Source organism: Glycine soja, chromosome 11 (assembly GCF_004193775.1).
Source record: "Glycine soja cultivar W05 chromosome 11, ASM419377v2, whole genome shotgun sequence".
NCBI classification, from domain to species: domain Eukaryota; kingdom Viridiplantae; phylum Streptophyta; class Magnoliopsida; order Fabales; family Fabaceae; genus Glycine; species Glycine soja.
In genome coordinates, this window is record NC_041012.1 from 45,634,442 (window position 1) to 45,657,107 (window position 22,666).

The 22,666-nt window shown below is 29.1% G+C and overlaps 2 protein-coding genes across 2 annotated transcripts; one reads left to right on the forward strand and one right to left on the reverse strand.

Moving 5' to 3' along the window:
• Nucleotides 1-1,469: 1,469 nt before the first annotated feature.
• On the forward strand, nucleotides 1,470-6,756 carry LOC114375955 (PH, RCC1 and FYVE domains-containing protein 1-like). Its single transcript, XM_028333832.1, has 6 exons — nucleotides 1,470-2,745; nucleotides 3,461-3,670; nucleotides 4,786-4,896; nucleotides 5,463-5,822; nucleotides 5,933-6,040; nucleotides 6,224-6,756. Exons 1-6 carry the CDS (start codon nucleotides 2,407-2,409, stop codon nucleotides 6,551-6,553), a joined length of 1,458 nt encoding a protein of 485 aa, XP_028189633.1. The 5' UTR covers nucleotides 1,470-2,406; the 3' UTR covers nucleotides 6,554-6,756.
• Nucleotides 6,757-8,302: 1,546 nt separating this feature from the next.
• LOC114377204 (CBS domain-containing protein CBSX5-like) lies at nucleotides 8,303-10,618 on the reverse strand. The gene is made up of 2 exons (XM_028335622.1): nucleotides 10,184-10,618; nucleotides 8,303-9,528 (listed from the first exon to the last, which is right to left on the reverse strand). Exons 1-2 carry the CDS (start codon nucleotides 10,504-10,506, stop codon nucleotides 8,682-8,684), a joined length of 1,170 nt encoding a protein of 389 aa, XP_028191423.1. The 5' UTR covers nucleotides 10,507-10,618; the 3' UTR covers nucleotides 8,303-8,681.
• Nucleotides 10,619-22,666: the final 12,048 nt, after the last annotated feature.

Consider the following 22,666-nt stretch of genomic DNA (forward strand, 5'->3'; position numbering starts at 1 on the left):
TTTAATTAGTTTAACGTGCGGGTGGTTGGGGGAGGATCATGTATTCATGTTACAAGTTAAAATTTTAATTTTACAATAATCAAATAGTAATCACTTGCCAATTGATGTTACTATGTGGATTTAAATGTAAGTATTTAATTTGCTTATGACCAGTACTATATCATTAGACGTTTGAAAAAAAAAAGTCACAAATTAAAAAAGTATAGAGAATGCTTTATTATATATAAAAAATTAAATACACAGTATAATTTTTTTAAACTATTATCTAATAATAAATTATCTGCCTAAAAAAATATCATATATAATATTTATAAAGTATCTTAGAAGCAAATTCTATTAACTAAGTTGATTCTAAAATTATAAATATAAACATTTTAATTTATACTTTTTCAATAAAACCTTTTTTTAATTCATAGTTTAGTATCTTACATGGAATGCACCATACAGGGATCTTTTTGCTTTATTTGCGCAAAAGAAAGTGTTCATGATCATATCCTATCAATTTTATTTTTTTTGCTGAATAAGAACATATCCTATCATACTCTCTCATCACCCAAAAGCCAGGTTCATTAGTGGATACTTAGTAGACTATAACAAAACCAGAATTACACCAGATAAATGACGCGAAAACTAAATTTTAAATGTATTTTTTTTATTAATTTTAAACATATTCTTTATTTTTGTAATACATCCTGTCTATATATAAAAAAAATTTCACTTCCTTCTTATAAGACTCTGCTTAAATTATTTTTTTCATTAATTGTTTTTTAATCAAATATCTTTTACTATTTTACAAGTTTTCTAGTTAATTAATACACAATAATACTATAAATTAATATGATAAAAACATTCTCTCCCTTGTCAGAATTAGAGAGGTGACTATAACTAGGTAAAAAAAAAATTAAATAAAAAGAATGAGATGATGAGTTTCACTAATTGTTAGTTTTGAAAAAAATAATATAATTGTTGATAAATTTAATATTATTATACTAACAAATTTCCTTAAATAAGTTATTCATGAACAAGAAAAAAAAAACATGTTTGATTAAAAATATGTTATGATGACTAAGTGTAATTAAATATCAAAGAACTAATTTCATAATTAATTAAAAAAATCAAAACTTGTGAGATTATTTCATGTTCAAGTAGGTATCAAAGCTTCTTATTATAATGAGTATAAAAAAAACTTAACATAAACTTAAGTCTATAAATTAAAGAAGTCTAATTCATTTAATTTTTTGGATACTAATTCTTACATATAAAAAAATCTTAAATTTACAAACTTCAATCCTCTACAAAATTACTTCAAAAATAAAGTTTGTCTATTTTAACTCACATGCAATTAATGGGTTTGCTGACGTGTTGGCATGGAAAATTGCCACGCGTAATCAACTCGACGACAAAACATAGATGGAATCTAGGCAGCAGGTACCACCAAAACACCGCTCTGCTTTTTCCCCACTTTTGATTTTCATGCATTCACACACTCACATCAAATTCCACAATTTCTGATTCCTCTCTCTCTCTCTCTCACTCTAATCTAATGTTTTCTTTTCATACACACAGAGTCAGACTCAAACATTCATTCAAGACACAGTGCACAAAAAGCTTATGCTACCTATCCCCCCTAGGCCCAGGAACTAGGAACTAGGAAAATGCCCCATTCACAAAAACCCTAATAACTAACCTTTTTCAGACCCACCAAACCAATCACTACCCTCAATTCCCCTCTTTACTTATTCCCTCCCAAACATCAATCTCTTTCGATTTTTCTCCTAAAGCTACTTCCTTTCGCCTTTTTTCTCTTCTGGGTACACCTCCACCACTTCCTTTCTTTTCCCTCTTTGGTTCAAATCACGTTCTTCCGTTCTGATCTCAAACACCCACCTTTTTTGTTTCTCAAATTGTTTTCCACCAGTTTCGTGCTCAATCCGTCAGATCAGTGTTCACTGTTTGATGATTTTGAATTTTGATCTAATTAGTGTTTGTTTGGTTGCACAAATTCACTCTTTTTTACCTAAGGGGGTGTGTTTTTCTGTGTCGTATAAATTTGAAGGATAAGAAGATCCTCTTTTGATCTTCGAATTTGCACGGTGTTTTTGTGGGGTGTGTGATTAGTTCTCTTCTGATGTTTTATTTCCAATCACGGTTTCAATTATCACCTGCTAATTATCTATCATCTAGACCTCCTTTCTCCTACTCAATTTCCCATGTTTTTCTCCCCTCTGATGTGTTCTTCATATCCTGCTTCAATTGCCTGAGATTTCGTCTCAAAATTTGATGCTGTGATCCAAAGGGGGAGTTGCTGGTTGCTTTCACTGTGAATCTTTCTGCAGGTTCTTTGAATCACACATCTAGTTTTCTTTGGTGAGAAGTAAGAATAAGAGAAAGAGAGAATTTTTGAAGATGGGAGAGCGTTGTAGACATTTTTCCATTGAGGAATTGCCATCACATTTGGTTTTAGAAATTCTGTGCTCGGGCAGGCTCAGCGCAATGGACCTTGTTTGTTTAGAATTGACTTCCAAAACATTTGGTGGTAGTCATGGTTTGCACCCTTTCAAGTTCAAGTCCTTGGTTGCCTTTGCTGCATTTCAATTGTGTGCCTCCCATGTTACCTATGCAAGAATGGGTTTGAATTCTCAGAGGGAGTTGTATGATAGATGTGGAGGAAATTGGAAGCGAGTTTTGAGGTTCTTGCAGTCTGTGGAACAATCCTCTCAGATGGTCGAGACATCATCAGGCAATGTACTATTTCATTATATCAAATTATTACTTTTGTTTGCTTTTGGTCAAAAAGAAAAAGTATTTTCCTGCGTGAATTATGAGTTGCCTCTTTTATTGAGTTCATTAGGCATGCAATGTTAGCGTCTAAAAGTTTTTACATTATCAATCAGTAAGAAATAATTTTTTGTATGATTTTTAAGATAGCTATTATTATAAAATTCAGCAAATGTACTGTACACCACGATTTATGATTGGATACAGTATAAAAAATTTTATACTATCGGTGCATGGATTATTTATTTATTTTTATTTTGATCTTACAAGAAGTATGTTTCTCAAGGGTGGGGATATTTTCATTTTGCTTTTGAATCCCAAGTTGTTTAAACAGAATCATATATTGCATGCTTTGGCCCCCTTTTTCTGTCATGGTCACTATTTTAACAAAATGTAATAATGCATTTGTAAATAATTAGAACAGAAAAACAGAAAAGGGAATGAAGTTGGAGTTTTAAATGTTACGAAAATAAATTTAATTTCATTGCACTGACAAACATTATAATGCTTTTTGACAAGTGGAAGCTTTTTATTAAAAACATTATAACGATTTTTAAAAAACATATATTATAATTTGGATATTTTTTATTTTTTTTACTTGCATTTTTTTAGTCTTCTTACTGTCTTTTTGAAGGAAAAGTTGTGGAGTTGTAAATAATGATGAAAAACATGTTATTGGCAGATGCAAATAACAACTGGAAAGTATCACACCTTGTTGATCAGCAATTCTTCTGTCTATTCTTGTGGTTCTGGTTTGTGTGGTGTACTTGGTCAAGGGTCTGAAACAACACAGTGTGTAGCGTTTACCCGGATTGATTTCCCACCTTTGGCACGAGTGGTTCACGTTTCAGCCTCCTTTAACCATGCAGCTTTTGTTATGCAATCTGGAGAGGTTAGTAGCAGCTAAACTTTTATTCAGTTAGTTATGAATATGAGCAATTTCTTAGGCCTTTGAATTTCGTTATACTGATTGATAAACATTATTAGCGGATGAAGTTAGATTAAGCCTGGGTAGAAGTGTGAAGAGGCTCATTGAATTTCCTAGTCTGTGTACTCTCTTCTACTTTACTAATCAAATGAGATGAACCATCATAGGTTACTGCTTATACTTGCTTAGGGAATGCCAGGAAGATATTTTGGTCATTATGTTAATTGGGTTTAATAGATTATAATTTAATTACGACTATCAAGCTTGCTTCCGAACTTCCTTTTCGCTGTAATGGTTAAATGCTTGAATGTTACTTTTCTGGAAAAAATGTTAGTAATTGAAATAAACTGCAATGCTTCTTCTATTACTAATAAACAGTGATTGGGCTGCAGGTTGAATCTTTGTTAAGATCATATGTTCCAACAATATGCCACATCTATTTATTTTAATAATGCAAAGAATAAGCTATGTAACCGGGATTTGGCTTGTCTAAAACTTTACAGAGTAAAGTATAAGTGGGTAACATTCATGAAAGTCAGACTACTTGTACTATTCAAAATTCTACACTGTTGATTTTTTCATTTAAATGTTAACCACTTCACTCTCTAAAGTTCAGGGTGTAGACCTTTTTTCATACAACTGTTTGTCCACTTTACTCTCTAAAATCTAAATCACATGCATTTGGATCTTGTTCCTATAACTGGAATAGATTGAACTTTGTAATGTTATTAAAATTGTTAAAAGAAGGGTATCAACAAGTAGTTTAACTATTTCTAATATCTCTCAGAGCAAATAATGATGTTCATCTGGTTTTCAGTTTCTGGAGAGATAATTCAAATATTTGGAAATGATGTATGCAATACTTACACTCATTAATGTTCATGTATAGTTTTGTTGCTTAAATAGTAAAACTTAACCCCAAATTTTTTATGATTTATAAAAACTCTAAATATAATCCATAGATTTTTCTGCATGTTCCAGACTGATAATTCGAATCCATTGTTGCTTTGTTTTACTGGAACAAAAAATTATGGTTGGAGATTGTAAAATAATTAATAATTCACTTTTGACTGATGCAGGTATTCACATGTGGAGATAATTCATCTTCTTGCTGTGGACATAGAGATACAACCCGACCAATTTTCAGGCCACGCCTTGTTGAATCCCTGAAGGGAATTCCCTGCAAACAAGTATGCAAATCATCAATAATATTATTTACAGATGATAATTATTGGCTGAGTTGACCTTTTATATGTTAATCTCATTGGATGACTAGTGTCTCTCTTGTCTAAAGAATGAATACTTCATCCTAAACTCACTTTGCTTCTGTTATCTATAAGCTTTTTTGCCTTGCAATATGATTTGACCTTAGTCTGATGTATTTCAAGATACATGATCTAGTTTTTCCCTGAAGTCTGCAGTAAAGCATTTTTTTATATTTTAATTTCATACCTAGTTTATCAGGGTTCTTATTTCTTTGACAAAAATGATTTGAATACATTTGAGACATTATGAGTTGTATCAAGTTACACAACAGCAAATCTTTTGTCGAGTCCCAACAACTGTCCATGCTGATATATAGGCATAAGATGTTCGACCAGTTTGCTGAGATGTGCTGTTTTCTAGTCACACTATTCCAATTTCATTGGATGAACATGAAATGCTAACTCTTCAATTCTCAATTTTTTTATTGTTCCATGAAGTTTGTTTCAGTAAGATCCCCTTTAAAAGATATTGAAGTACATAAGTGTCTCAGGTTGCAGCGGGGCTTAACTTCACAGTCTTCCTCACCAGAAAAGGTCATGTTTATACATGTGGAACCAACACACATGGCCAACTTGGTCATGGCGACACTCAGGACAGACCAACCCCCAAAATGATTGAAGTCCTTAGCTCTGTTGTTCAGATTGCTGCGGGACCAAGCTATATCTTATCCGTAACAGAAAACGGGACAGTATATTCCTTTGGATCAGGTGCTAATTTCTGTCTTGGCCATGGTGAGCAGCATGATGAGTTGCAGCCACGTGCTATACAGAAATTCAGAAGGAAAGGTATTCATATTGTCCGTGTATCTGCTGGGGATGAGCATGCAGTGGCACTTGATTCAAATGGATATGTGAGTTTTCATTGAATAAGATATATTTCCAATTTTATTTGCTATCATTGGTTTGAATTATTTAAGGGATTGTGGGAATTACTATTACGATTTTGTTATTGATGATCCAGGTATATACATGGGGCAAGGGATACTGTGGTGCTTTAGGCCATGGGGATGAGATTGAGAAGACAACTCCAGAGTTGTTGACTAGTCTCAAGAATCAATTGGTTGTTCAGGTATTATTATATATTTATATCCATAAGCTTGGTTAATCTGTGTTGAGAAGAAATAGTTTACAATAAGAAAATGTACTAATTGCAATTTGGTTTTCTAGATCAAGTCTTTGTTGTGATGAGCTTGCATGCATAGTCCTATCATATTCATAGTGTAAGTAAGCGCTTATCGTTTGTTACTTGTAGGTCTGTGCAAGGAAGAGGAAAACATTTGTTCTAGTTGATTCTGGTTCAGTCTATGGCTTTGGCTCCATGGGATTCGGCAGCCTCGGATTCCTCGATAGAAGGGTATCTGATAAAGTATTGAAACCTAGAATCTTAGATACCTTGAGAACTCATCATGTTTCTCAAATTAGCACTGGCTTGTACCACACTGTGGTGATCACTAGCAGGGGACAGATATTTGGCTTTGGAGACAATGAAAGAGCACAACTTGGTCATGACACATTAAGAAGCTGCCTTGAGCCCACTGAAATTTTCATTAAAGATGTATCTGAAGATGTAGAAAGCATCTGAGGCTCCAAAAGCAATCACCTCTTTTTATTTGTGGTTCTGCTATACCGCATTGATCACTACTGTTAAAGTTTACTGTTCTATTTTATAGTACGTTATAATCATATTATAGTTATTAAGAATAATAAATATAACATGCAACATTGTCACCATTTTTCAATAGGGTATGATTTTATTTTGTTGAGAAGATTTGGAACTCCTTTTCTGGTTTGTTAGTTTTTAATTTGATTTAATTATCTATTTAGTTCCTATATATTTCAAATTTATCTATTTTACTCCATATAATTAATAGGCGGATTTTTTAGTCCTTACATTTCTGTTTACAAAAGGTCCCAGCTGTTAAATTTTTTTTTTAACCAACGGAATTAAAAAAAATTTAACAGTAATAACCTTTTGAAAATTAAAACATAAATTTTAGGATTAAAAAATTAACTTATTAAATTTTAGGACTAAAAAATTCACTTATTAATTATAAAGATTAAAAGAGATAAATTTGAAAACTACAACTACTAAATAAATAATTAAATTCTTTTAATTTTATTAATGAATGACGAACTGTGTTATTAGTCCTTCAAATGGACACGTATTGTCTTTGCATAATATCCTAAACGAACTTGTCTTTGCAGAATTCGCTATATATAAAAGTATTGTACAGTCCTGAAAAAATCAAAGATTAAATTATTAGTTTAGTCTATTTATTTATTTAATTAGTTGAATTTGATTCTTCTATTAAAATGTTTAATTTGATTTTTTAATTTTTTAAAATTCATGGAATGTCCTTCTTGTTAGCATCCTTTAAATTCCCAACGAATGTGTCTTATATGACGACTACCTTTTTTATTTATTGTGCTGCTATACAAGTAGTTAACGTTATTTCTCACAATTAAACAGAAAATAAATTATTAAATCAATTTAGAAAATTAAGGAAATAAATTGGACTTTTTAATAATAGAGACCAAAATAAATTAATTAAATAGACAAACCAAACTAGTAATTTATCCAAAAATCAACATGGATGACAAAAATACAAATACCCGACTTTATTTCTCTTTTATTATTAAAAATTATTATAGTTTAGATTTACTATCGTCATTTCTCACCAATATGTCAGAGCTCATAAAAACAAAAAAAGATAAGATCCATACATATGCGTGCCAGATAAATGTGCAAGCAAGGGATGTGTTAGACACGTGCCTGACTCGTGAACACTCTTGCATCATATAATGTAAACTTGTCTAATATCTTAAAGTGTTACAACAAAAAATATCTACCAGTCCAACATTTTCTAAAATTAAAATCGTACAAGGAATATGTGTCTCCTGTGTTCTCTGTTAACCACCACATTTATTGTTACTAAAATGATAGCAATGATTTGAAATTTCCCCTAGCCAGACACTTTAATCAAGTACTTCACTGATATTCGGATGGTGTCCAACTATCCGAATCTAATATTGTCAACAAGTTAGCATGAGAACAAAGACTTTCATAATCTGTTTTAGGGCCTCCTCTACTCCTCTAGTACAAACTTTGTTCTTCAATAGTTTCATTCAATTAAAATTAGACTTATTTGAGTTGGAAGGTCTTTTATGCTCACTTTTCCCAATGTACTTCCTTAAAGAAAGTGTGGAAGAAAAACGGTGATCCATTCATGTTTTGTGAGTTGTCACACTTACGAAGAATTAAAAATAAATAGCATTTTATGAACAAATCGTTGTTGAAGGACCTTAAAAATGTACATGATATTTATGCATCTTTAGAAAAAAACATTGTTAATAGAAGTCAATAGCTACAAAATAAACTGCTGAAACAAACTAAGTTCTTTCAAGTTTCAACCTTAACCACAAAAATCTGAAGCCAAAATGGTTGCACAAATCTCGTTGCAATACAAAACAGTCTCATTGGACATGGGAACATTTTAAGTTCTTTCAAACAAACTGAGGCAGGAAAAATTGGTCCTCTACAAAGAATTGCGTTGAAGGGAGTTCTCTTATTAGAAGGGAAGCACACAGAAATAAAGAACAACAAAAACCAAACCTCCCGGGCCACATTGCAATACTCATAACAAAAGAAGGGCCATGTTCATAGACCTTGGTGTTCTTGCTTCTCACCAGCAGCATCCAAAGCCAATAATCTAAATAGTCTCTAAATGTTCTCTGAACACCTTCAACATATTAGAAAAAGTGACAATGCCAACTAAGCTACAATCATCCTCAATGACCCACAAGTAGTTCACTCTATGAGCAATGGCCTGGATCATCACAGCAACAAGGGAGCTCTTGGGATGACACACTATAGCCTCAGCCTTCCTCACCATCCGAGCCGAGTAGCTAGATGACCTTGCCAACCTTCCAGACCTAGCCGGTGTCCTTGTTGGCAACTCCTCATCGGAGGATGTTGATTGCGAACTCTCGCAAGAGGACAAAATTGTAAACTCCTGCAGCATCTTCTCCAAATTCTTCTCCTTCAGCCTCGCCTTGACCAGTCTCACAAGATCCTCGGGAGGGCCTCCGCAATCAATGTAGGCCATCAGGTCCCCCGCGGACAAGGTGGCAATGGCGGCCGCGACCGTCTCATCGCAGCAAGCGAGGGTGAAGGGTGATATCTCCCCAATGAAAGTGCCATCACTGTCCACAATGGCAACAGAAGTTTGCTGGGTGAGGGACTTTGAGATGGCTCCAACTGCAGAAGATGCAGGGGAGTAGTAGTCAATGGCAAGCACATCAGAGCTAATGATTCCAAGAGAGTCGATAGACAAAGCAGGGAGTGGAGTGAAGACCCCAATGGAACCAAGAAGGAACCTAATCACATCCTCTTGAGTCAACCAACAGAATTCACAACTACTATGGCTGTTGATTGTTGATGATGCCTTCTGATGCTGCTGCTGTTTCCTTCTTGAAACTCCACTCCTCTTTGTTGGCAATATTGGCACCACAAGATTCTGTGCACCTTGGAGGATAAGATCAATAGCTTCAAACAAGCTGAAAAAAACATCAAAATAACAAAGAGGAAGTAGGGTTAATTCACCTAACTCTTCATCTGCACTACATACTAAAACACCAGAAAGAAACAAAATTTAACTCCACCCCCTAAAAAAATCGGATTCAACAAATTGAAGACAGATTATTATAATTAATAAATTAATTAAAGCAAAAAAGAATCACTCCACCTTGCCTTATTTTTTTTCTCTGTTTTGGTTTTTCCAAGGTTTCTTTTCTTCTCACTTCAACTAATCTCTCGAGATATGTTCAGAATCTAAATCTAGATATTTTTATACACACATAAGTGTCAGCATCAAATTAAGACCACATGATCCAAAACCCATTCACTCTGACTTTGACTTAATCCAACACGCCTTATGAATTAACCTTACATATTTCTCAAATATAATACTACTCAATTAAGTAATCTCCGTGCTTCTAAATTAAAATTTAAAATTTCACCTTGATGGCTCACACAATAAAAAAAACATATTTAAAATCAGCGCTGATCACGAAGATGAAACTCTATTTTTGATTGGGGGGGAAAACAGTAAAAATACCCACATGATCAAATATCATAATCATTCATTATTTTAAACCTCAGTTTCATAAAAAGAAAATTATATGACTTTTAAAAGGAAGAACATGGGGTCACCTAGAAGAAGGTTGAAGATGCACAACGAGAGATTGATCCTTAGGGAGAATTGAAGAAAGTGGTTCTTTGAGAGCTTTAGAAGGAGACAAGAGATTGTCCTCTCTGCAAAGGTAGCAAATAACATCGACCATGCACAGTTTCCCAACGCAACGAACCTCGTTCTTGTTCTCGCAGAAGCTCCACAAGCTGACGTGGGTCTCGTGGTCGGAGCTCTTGAGCGCGGCCAAGGCGTCGGCGACGGTGGCGGCGGCGGAGAGCGACCTCAGCGGCGGCTTCCCAAGGCAGAGGTCCGATACATCGCGCGCCAGAAAGCTCACTGCCATGCAAAGGGTGGGTCTCCGGGGAAATTGGAAGCGGCGGCGCGTGGTGTGAATGTGGCGGCGGTGGGTGGTGGGTGGTGGTTTGTTGTGGGGAAATGAGAGAGAAGAAGGGGTGGGTATTTATAAAGGAAAACAAGGATGTTGGATTAAGAAGTGTGAACAGTGTGTAACAGAGGGGTACGGTAATAAAGTACAAGTGGGGTTCTTTCATCTTTGTCGTTTTCTTTTCAGAAAAAGAAAAAACAAATAAATGGACATAATTAATGTACTTTTTCCACATTGGACTCATAGCGTGTTTAATTTATTTTGAACTTTTTTCATATGTAAAAATTAAAGATAATCATTTACAATAATTTATTTTGAACTCATACTTGTTTTCTTCTATTTTTTATTGTTATTATTTTATTAAAAAGTATTTGATGACCAAAAAGAGTAAATGGTTTCTCTTTATAAAATTCTTTTCCATATGAGTGTTATAAGTGATGGGTTAGCATTTAACATGCTATTAATACTTAACAATAAAAAATGCTGAGAATGGGTTTGATTTTTTTAAAATTATTTAAAAGAAAAAATTAAAATGATTTTTTTTACATCAATAAAATCGGATCCTTTCCATTTCCATTTCAATAAGCTGATAGATACAATGAGTAGCATCATTGTCTCATTGATAATCAAATTTAAAATGAGAGTTTTAAAGTGGAATAAAAGGTGCTTAAATTCTTTTTTATGTCAAAGAAGGACTCAAGAAAGGAAAAAAATTAAAATGAAATCAAATTTAGAATAAGAGCTTTAATGTGAAATAAAATGTATTTAATTGGTTTATTTTTTAATTATTCAGTGAGTCTTCAACTTTTACTAAATTTTTAATTAAGTTTTTGAAGGAAAAAAAAAACTCTTTTAATTGGCTCCCTAAACTTGTATTTATTTTTTAATTAGATTCAATATCCAATGGAGATCCAATAGGGGCCTAATGAAAAAAAAAATACAAGTTGTGGGACTCAATTGAAAATGATACATAATTGGAAATCCAATTCTCTTGTTGTTAATATCCATATTATTTTATCATTAAGAACATCAATTGATTGGCGTGGGATTGTTAAAGTTTTCAATACGCAATTGTTACATATTTGAAGTAAAAATTTTATTATTCATAATAATCTTATCCAACTTATAATATATAATAATGATTAAAACTTATAAATATTTACATATCTTTTTATGTTCTGAGGACTATAACGATCAATAAGTTATCATAATGTTTTCAATATTTTAATTTTAATATTTTATCATATTCATAAAATAAATTTATCATTTTTTTTACATTGATTGTACTTTTCTCTAACCCCTTAATTTTCTTTTAATCCTCATTTCTTCTTGAAACTCATTATGCTTTTAATTTTTTAATTATTTATATTTGCACACTTTATTTTTTTACTGCACTCTTTTATTTTTAATTTGTTCTCAAAATAAATCTTCCAGGCTGATAAAAAAATTTAACCATAAACCCATCAAAGGTTCAAACTAAGAAGGATAAAATGCTTCTAAAAATAATTATACGATTATGTTTATTGACAAGATTAATATACGCAAAATTTAACCATCAACACTTGTAGGAACATTTTATATGACTGTGTTTTTTCTTTTCTTACACTACGACTTTTTGTATTTTCTTTGTTGGAAAGTGGAACCTGATTGAAGTTTATGATAACCTGATCGAAGTTTAGTGTATGAGTATGACCAAGACCCAGAAAATGGAGCTTGGTACTACTTTACCTGCTGGGGGCTACATGCCAAAATTGTCCACGTGTTATTCACAGCACACTTGCAAGAAGGAACTTGAGAATTTTCCTTTTTCTTCCTACCAATTATGAATGCAGTTATTTTAAATGGGATTTAAATCATTTTAACTTTGAACAGATAATTGATACAGTGACCAAATAATTATTAATCTTTTACAAGTATTGTATAGATTTAGAAGAAAAAATAATTTTTTAACATATAGTACATTTTTAAAAATCTAATAGCATTTATAATTAATTAGAACATGAAGAATATGATAAAAATAACTCATTTACAATTATTGTTACTCTATTTCAAGAGGACCCACTATTGTTTGATCAAGTACACTATTAAAACCACAATGTTTATATTAGCGGCTTGATTTTGGTTAGACAAAAATAACACTAATAGAAGTAACCCTAATACTTAATATTTTTTCATCTATTAAAAATGACATTTTAAAGTAATTAGTGAGTTTTAAATAAAAAGGGTTTTAAATAGTTTATTTGGTTTAATTCATTTTCCTACCTACACAAAAAAAAAAAAGTTCAATTCATAGTTTTTTGCTATATGTAAAATGAGTTTGAGAACTTTTAAGTAAAGAGAAATTGATTATTTCACTAATAATATGAGCATTTTACACTTTAATCACAAATCGTTATGTACGCCGTTTGTTAAAAAAAAATAAAAAAATTATCTTAAAATTTATATTAATAATAATATAAAATTATTATATACTTTTTTTTTCGGTGCACAGACAAAATATATGACTAGGGAATGTGCCTTAGATCTATTTTTTTTTTAACCGTTTACTATAGATATAAAATTCTAATGGAATTTGGCTTCATGATATTACAAAAATAATAAGGTGTAATTTGGCATACATTTGTGTGTGATAAGTTGCCCATCAACATTCAAAGTCCGGTCTTTAAGTTTTACGGTTGTATTTATTAGTTTAACTTTAACATAATGTATTTTTTTAGCAACTGATTGGACATGATTAATGGATTAAAATTAATATTAAATTATTCTAATATGAATTTGAATTTTGGTCTGATTTTATTTATTTTTCAAATAAATTTCAAATTAGTTAATATCTCTTTTCTCTGAACGGGAGGATTAAGATAAAAAATATGTTTTTTTCTTTAATTCTTTTAAGATAAATATTAATTGTTAATTTTGTTTGCAGAAAGGATTTGAATTTATGATTTTTCCCTCTCTTTTTTTTCTTTCTATTAACAATCAGAGGGTCTAAAACCTAGATGGAAAAAAGGATGACGTTAACCGATCCAAAAAAATTTAGGGACAAAAAATCATAAATGTCAAACAAATTAGGAACAAAAATACAATTTATTCTTAAACAAAATATTTAATTGAATTATTTATCTAAATATGTCTTGTGCAGAGTTGTATAGAAAGAAATATTTAACTTTTATTTTATTTTACACAGCACATATGTATATATTTTCCATCAAATGTAATTTTATTCGAATCCGATAAAATTATCGTAAGTGATAGCACTCTTCCTTTTTGAATATTTAATTTAGTGGCATATTAAGATTCAAATTTTAAATTTCTAATTTAGCTATGGAATAATTCCGTGAGTTGATTGATACACTGGTATTTTAGACTTCCTTAATTTGCAGAAGCTATCATGGCTCATGAGTATGCTTAACATATTAAAACAACCAGTCTATTTTACCTTTCACTTTTGACACATAATTTTCCTGTCTTTATGTACATATACTAATTAATTAGCTCAGTGGTAGCTAATTCAAAATCAATTTCGGGTATGTGTTGTTGAGCTCTTATTTCCTGTTACGTATTTATTTGCACTTATTATGACAACTTTTGGTTATCTAGATCCATCTTTCATCCTTCAAATCTCATCATTTTTTTAGTGGGACATACTTTGACAAGGAAAATAAAAATAAAGCACATAGAATATTAATTTTATCTTCCGCTAGGAAAATTAACCTTATCTTCAGACATCCTAATAGATAAATCCAATCCATTTCGATCTTGTCTAAGTGCTTGTTGATTTTACTTTCACTTATTTATTATTTTCGGTTTCTCTTTTTGCTTTACTCATTGCACTCAAATTCTAACGTTATTGGAACTTGGATGAAACGCAGAGATCAGTGGCAGGCACATCATTCATTCGAAAATTGGTGTGTAAAATGTAAAAAAAAAAAAAACCTTCTTAGTTCTTAGTAGTGCTAAACAATTGCATCTCTGCAGTGCAATTTGCTTTTATGAATTTAATTCAGTGATATACTTTTCTTTTAATTTATATCAAATTCAGTGATATAATAGTACGTTACAAATGCGGATTATCACTGAAAGCATTAAGTTTTGCCAAAATTCTTCTTCACAATGAATCCTATAATGAACTAATAATTCCAAATTACACGAAGTCAATTTGTGTCGCACGACATCTACATTAGGATTAGGCACGGAGCATTGATGTCAAGATCAATGTCTCCCATTTTTCCCGATGAAGTATGAATTTAAAGTCACATACAAATTATTTAAAATTTTCACCACCACTAAATCAACCTAATGAGTTATAATCACTCTGATGATTTGAAAGTAAATGGGGTTTCCGTCCTATCATTCTTCACAAGATAATATACTGATAAGTCCCGCTTATAATATTTTTGTAATATTATTGTTAATAAATTATTTATCAATATAACAATGTTTATATCTCTTAAATTTAAAATAAATATATGAATTGATGAACCTTTTTTTATGGTTATGAATTGATGAACTTGTCGTCTATTAAATTGGTATTATCAATTTCAAAAAATACTATTAAAAACAACTTCTCTTATCGTAATAAACCTTATAATTTAAAATTATAAGGTTTTATTAATATATATATATATATATATTACATTTAATAATTTAAAAATTATTTTATTAAAATAAAAAATAAAGTCGTCCTAAGTAAAAAAAAACTATCAAATAATGTCAACAATAAAGATTAAAATTAAATATATATCAATGTCAAATATTTAAATAATTAATATTTTTTAAGGTTAAATTAAATAATTAATATTAGTTATATAATATTTTTTTACAACGTTTAAACGATATATTTATTTAATTATTTATTTTTATGACTTTATTCATTTTTATTTCATATGTTAGATAAAAGAGTAAATTAAATTTGCATCTGTGTTTTTTTTCAAATTACATTTGATATTATTTTTTTTATCCTACAAAAAATATCTTAATTATTTAGTTTACATTACTTCCAACTCTCTTTCCTCTTAAACATCATTTAGTAACTTAACAGAAAATATACACATGATCACATGACTATTAATAAAAATTTATGTTTAAAATATCATTTTCTTTTCTCTTAACTCCATAAAAAACTTACATTATTTTTAACTTGAAAATATTTTAACACTCTTTTTTTTTTATTGGATATGAATTCAACTTTTTGTTGGACGTGAACTCACTTTGTTGATACGCATGTGTTAACACCCTTCCTTCTTCTTCTTCTTCTTCTTTTTTTAGTTCAATTTTTTTGTATGTTGGATTGTTTGGTTGCTCCATTTTTGTTGGATGTATTCCTAGCAATACCTATTGATTAAATGTAGTCTTTTGCTTCAAATTTTAGTATTTTGTTCCTGCATTTATATTTTTAACTTCTTTCTTTAAAATATTTATTTTTTATGGCTAGATATTTGATATAATATCTCAATCAAAAGTTACGTTTTCTTCCAGTGTTAACAACAATGAAATAAGAATCACATATTAAAGAAAAATCTGTGATTGTCTTAAGAAAGGTCTATTCATATAATGAATTTTTAATTTGTTATTGAATATTTAACAAAGATATTAATGTAAGTTGATGTGCTCATATATTTCAATTGACCCTATTTAACAACACGTTTATCTTTGTCTTCAACTATGTCTAAGCCTTAATCATTCATTCGTAGCCCCAAACATTGTACTTCATATTCCGAGTTAATGGTTGTAGAAAAAAAAATCTCAAAAAAAAAAAAAATTACCTTAAGTCTTTGTTCGATAGAATAGAAAGAAAATAAAAAAATAAATGAAAATTTTAAATTAAAATAATTAATGTAAAAATATGAATTTCATATTATTTTGTTATTTATTTAAAGTCTTTTCTGTTTTTTTTTTCTCTTCAAACAAACACATACATGATCAAGATCTTTTCTTTTTCTACGTAAATAAGATTTTTATTAACAGAATAAAAGTTTATATCATATCATTCATTCATCAGTAAATAAGGAGACAAGTGTGTTTGCTTGGATGTGAACCGATTATTGAAGCGATAGAAATTACGAAATATGAAGATACTGATCATGAAAGATAACACAACTAGACGAGAGATTGCAATTCTAGTACTGTGTTTTGGTAAAAAGGTGTGGAAAAAAACGTGTGAGAAATGAAAAAAAAATGAAAATGTAAGTGTTTTAATATAAAGATGAAAGAAAGTGTAAAAAATGAAATATTTAAATTAGAGTGATTAGATAAGTAAGAAATGAAAAATAAAATTTCATATTTTTTTTATAAACTATGTTTTAAATTTTTATTTATTTAAAATAGTTGATGAAATTAGACTAATTAATGAGAAATTTAAAAATATAATTTATAAAAAATAATTATGTGATTATCTTGTCACACGTTTTAGTGTAACAAGTCAATGGATGATCAATATTTTTATTATATTATCCGTTAGTGTTATTATAAAAAAATCTATAAAGAACTAAAAAAAAATTAAATGACTAAAAATAAAAAACAATATATTTTATAAGGATCAAAAGATTATTTGAATAAAAAAATAATATAATAAATGACTTGATAAAAATAAAGAAAATATAAAAAGAATTTAATTTAAGCATACTAATACTAATAGGGTAAATTTTATATTGTTATTAGTTATAAATTACCATATATAATAAATATTATTAATTGTAATAATTATTTTAAAATTCATATTTAAAACATTTTAATATAAAAACTTATGAAAATTAAATTCCGTAAAAATGTCTACGAAAAATAAAAGATACAAACAAATTACTCCAGCTAAATAATTTGTTAATTTTGTCAGCTAATTAATATCACTACAGTGTTAGGTGAATATTCCAGCTTTTCAGTTCCCATCACCGTCGTCATGCTTGTTTAATTGGAGGCCATTTGTTGGAAACTGACCCTTCGCGACTCGCGAGGGTGATAATGTGCTGGCCTTTCATACGCTTGAATTCGTCTTAGGGCAAAACCAAATTTTAGATTACTACTATAATACTACCACTTTTGTTAATTTTTTATGCATCTTTTTTAAAAAATGAGATGAAAATATGGAAATTAATAGAGTTCGATCCAAACATATAATAAATCATATTGATCAAATTTACTGATGCAAAAATAATGTTATGTTCACAGAACATTTTTTGTTGTTTGCATACATATACTTCAGGCTAGGGGAAGAAAAAAGGTGTCAAGCCCTGTATTGATGGCTCCACCTATTTGAATACGTACTCTTTTTTATAAAAAAAAGTTAAGCCAGGTACGGGTAATTTATTTATTTTATTTATTATTGTTTATCCATATACAACGACATTCTCAGGTTCCTGATAATTTTATCTTATTTTTTAGATTTATTTGATCATATGAAACATAAAGGAAATATATTTATATGTCTTATGATTGGATATATAATGTAAATTTAATTATTATGTTATATACTTGTATTATTAGGGAATGAGTACACTACAACTTATCAGAAGATGACAGGCTATAAGCTTTAATCGGCTAGTAAATAGTAATCACATACTTAATCTTAAAGTTTAAGAGTTTGATCAATTATAATGCAGATTAAGTAATCTTATTTTTTTTTATACAATTTAAGTAATCTTATTTTGCTACAAGGATACTAGCAATACCTAACTAAGTCAAGATCTGCAAAGGCAATTATGTTGCAGTAAATAAAATAAAAGATCTGCAACATTTTTTTAATGGTTAGCTATATCAACAAGTTGTTTTAAAGGTTTCTATACGAAAATTGATTGATTGTCACTTACTACACTTTCTTGCAATTTGCACAATAAAGTAAATATAAATATTACGGATTTGCTTAACAAAGTACAAGTTGAACGACAACATTGCAAGTTGTTATAAATTAAGTATATTTGCAATCCTCCATAAAAACTAGTTAATTTCCACTCACTGCACTTTCTTTCAATTTGCACAATAAAGTACATATACAAATATTATGGATTTAACATTTCTATGAAGATAAATTAAGAAGTGATATACGTTAACTAAAATATTATATTTTATAGTATATTATAAATATATGAAATTAATTTAATTATTTGTATTTTATATCAAATAATGATTAATGTACGTTTAAATATGATTTTAATCCTCCAAATATTAACCATTATTGATTTTAATCCTCCAAAATAAGAGTTCGTTGCATTTAGTTCCTCCAAAAGTTCATTGCAATAGCTATTCCAACATTAATATTTTCATTTCTAACATTAACATCTTGTGTGTCCTATACAAGAATAGAAAAAAAAATAGATTACAAATCTATTGTTTCCAAACAAGTATATGCAATTAAACTCATATTATTGCTGGAACTTGATTCTGAGAATAAAACATCAGCAAGTGCATTGACTCTAACTGCTTGAGTCTCAGCCACATTAACTGTCTACAACAATAGCAGGTAATAACTTACATTTCATAGGAAATAAATAAAAGACTTAAAAAAAATAATTTTTGAAAATTTCAAAGACCAAATATAAGTATACTTTTTCATTAAATAAAAACACTTTCTGACTATATATAGCTTGTCCGAACTATTTATTAATAATCAGTATAGCTTTTTCAAAACCAATACAATTAAAAAGACGAAACACTGATTTTGATTGCCATGCTCTAAGTTTTATCCTTGATTTTTCAATAATAAGCAACACTAGCTTCTCTTCGCACAAACCAAACAAGGTGATAACGAATACCCTGCTGCAAATCTCAACTGGTAGGAACAACGTCGGAAACCTGCTTCCATTCCATAACAAACAACTAATTAACAATGTTACATTTTTTTTAATGTTGTTGTTAATTAACAAAAAATAATGTATAATGTTGTTAGTCTTATAAAAGATTCTCGATTAAAAAATCATTTTACAACTTTGAAACACTAATTATTAATAACTGAAATCACTGTTTAGTCAACCGTACAGTAATTGTGTCAAAATAATATTATTTTTATGCGGCTAAGGCAAAAAATATATATAAGGGGAATAATAAATAAATAAATAGAAAAGACAAAAAGAATCGAAAGTACTTTTTGCTTAATTTACCAAATTTGTTTGTTTTGTTTTTCTTGTTGCACTTATCTGACTTTTTGTTTGATAAGACGTTACGTTGTTTAACTGCTGATCGATCGCATATATAGGATCGATGCAAAAGCATCTATTTGTATAATGTTTTCATCAAGAATATTCTCACGTGCCCTAATTAACTAGTACAAATCAAGTAAAATTATGAGTTTGCAGCCAGTCATACTTATACTTAAATTTTAAATCTTTCCACAATTGGGTGCGTCGGTCATTAATAAGATATAGCACAATGTTTAGATTGTAGTTAGTAAAAAAAATCTCAAGAATTAACGAGATAGTTCAAGGAGGAATATTATTCCAAGCTATGTTGCGTTAATAATTAAGCGACATCCCAGCTAAGATCCACGTTTCTGGTTAATTTTCAATCCTAATTTATAATAATCTGTTTTATATGTTATGTGTGGCTACTGGTCATGATGACAAGCATGTTATAGGCAAAAAACATGTTCAATTATAAACTTTATGATTCTAAAAATTTAAAATAGAGCATATTAAGATCCTTATGATATATATTAATTATTATTTAAAAATCAACATATTTATCTTGATGTTTATATTTTAGTTAAAAAGAACAGTTGCTTATAATAAATATTCATAGTGTGGAAAACCAAAGGCAAGTGTAGATATAATTCATTGCAATTTAAATAAAGGTACATCTTACCTACAAGTTGGAAAATAGATAGACCCAATCTAGATGACATTGATGGCTAACCAGCTAGCTAGAACCCATGCATGATTCTCTGTTGTAATGAGGTTTAGAAAATTGAATATTTTACGTCTATATTTGTTGAGCGAAAAGTTTGACAAAAATGACAACTATTAACGAGGTGTTGAATTTTCTTCGCACCTTTTCTATGGCATGCTTTGTCGTGACTCGGGATCCTCGATTTAACGTTGGAGGAATGCAATATTTCTTCTTACATGTGCCAGTAAGACTGCAAGGGTGGACCACTTTTTCTTTTATGAGTGCTAGTACGCGACAAATAGTTAAGTTTGATATGTTTTTATACATTAAATTAAAGGTTTTTTTTTATAAATAATTTAACTTTAAAATATGAAAAAATGTATTTTATTTTTAACTTTATATTCAAATTCTATAAATTAATTATATGTTATGCATTTTTAATTTTTTTACTTGTAATTAACCTTGCATAAAATATGCTTTTGTCCTTCTATTTTTTTCTTCAAAATTTAGTCCTAAAAAAGTTATACTATTATTTCCTCTAATTTTGAAATATTTCACTTTTAATCCTCAAAGTAAAATATTGGCTTCTGACAACTTATAACTAACATTAAATGTTAATTATAACTAATTTAAAGACTAAAATAAAGTATTTTCAAATTAAAGAGACAAAAATAAGAAAACAAAGTTTTTGAAAAATCTAAAACTGAATTTGAAACTTTTTATAGGGATATAAAATATATTTTACCAATATAATTTTCATACTTTAAAACATCGTATCTCTTAATTTATATATATATATATATATATATATATATATATATATAATATTTTAAAATACCTAACAATACACTGCATATTTAAGATTAAGTTTATATTTATCAAATAAAATAATTTTTTTAACTATGTTATAGATATAAAGTATCTAATAGCTTTATCGATATTCCAACTGATTACCTTAATGAGATGTATTATCTTAATCATGTTTTTTTGCTATAATACTTGAACTTATAGAGATATTGTTTAAGAAATCTAAATCCAGTTTCACTCAAATTAGGATAAATAAAGAGTTAAATATAATACATATTATTGACAAATGATTTTTTTATTCTTTAATATTTTGTTTGAATTAGAAGTGAATAGAAAGAAAATAAATAGGAATGACAAAATAGAAGAGAAATTAATAAAATATAAAAGCTATGTTGTTTGGATGAATATAAATAAGAAGAAAAAAAATTGGAGAGTTTCTTTTCATTTGTTTAGAAAAATGAAAAGAGAGTAGAAATAAATTAATGAATTATGTAAAATAAGGATGATATAATATATTATTATATATTAAAAACACTTTTACGTCCTTAATGAGAATAGTTCAATTTATAAAAAATACATTAAATTTGTGAAAGAAAATTTAAATTTGATTCTCATGAAATACATTTATGAGAAAAAATAAATAATTTAAAGTGTAAGTAATTAAATTTTGGATGGAAGATTATTTCATATTTGATCCCAAAAAGATCAAAATTTATGTGAAGACTTTAGAATTACATAAAAGAAGCAAATACTAATTATGGTGCTTAAAAATAAAACACTTGAATGTTTCTAATTTTCAGATAAAGTGAAATCTACAGCTACTTATAAATCAATAATGTGGTGTTGAAGCAAACATAAAAGTATAAGCAGTGGTTGGGGCAAGGGCAGCATGGATATGATTGAATTCTGTACAATCACAAGCTGGCACAAACACAGACCGAACGCGTGGACCTCTCAAAACTTGTTTCAATATTTAAGGGATGGATATTCAGAGACATCAAATCTTTGGTGTTCTTATTGAGGCGCACATGCATTGGCTGCTGCATACCACATGACCTGTCATTCATTATCCGTACGTTTCACATGCAACAAATTTTGTAAATTACTGCCACATTTTCTACTTATATATTTATTAATAATGTTGTTGCTGTGCCCTGCCTAGGTCTTTCATCCAAACACGTCTCTCAGGCCCTTAAATGCTACTTTTGCTACAATGCTCCTTACCAAAATGTTACTCCATTGCTGGATCCATAATTTTTCTTTTTGGAAACTATTTTTTCAAACAAAAAACTGTATAAATTTTATTAAAAATTGTCAAATTTAAATAGATAAAATTAGTATCAACTTATTCTCTATTTTTATATTTATCTTATTTAAAAAATTATCTTGTGAAAACAAGATTTATTTTTTTATGGGAGACAAAAAAATATTTATTCAATACATTCAAATAAAAAATTTATTTTGTGAGAACAATTGTCCTCATGATATAAAAATGTGACTT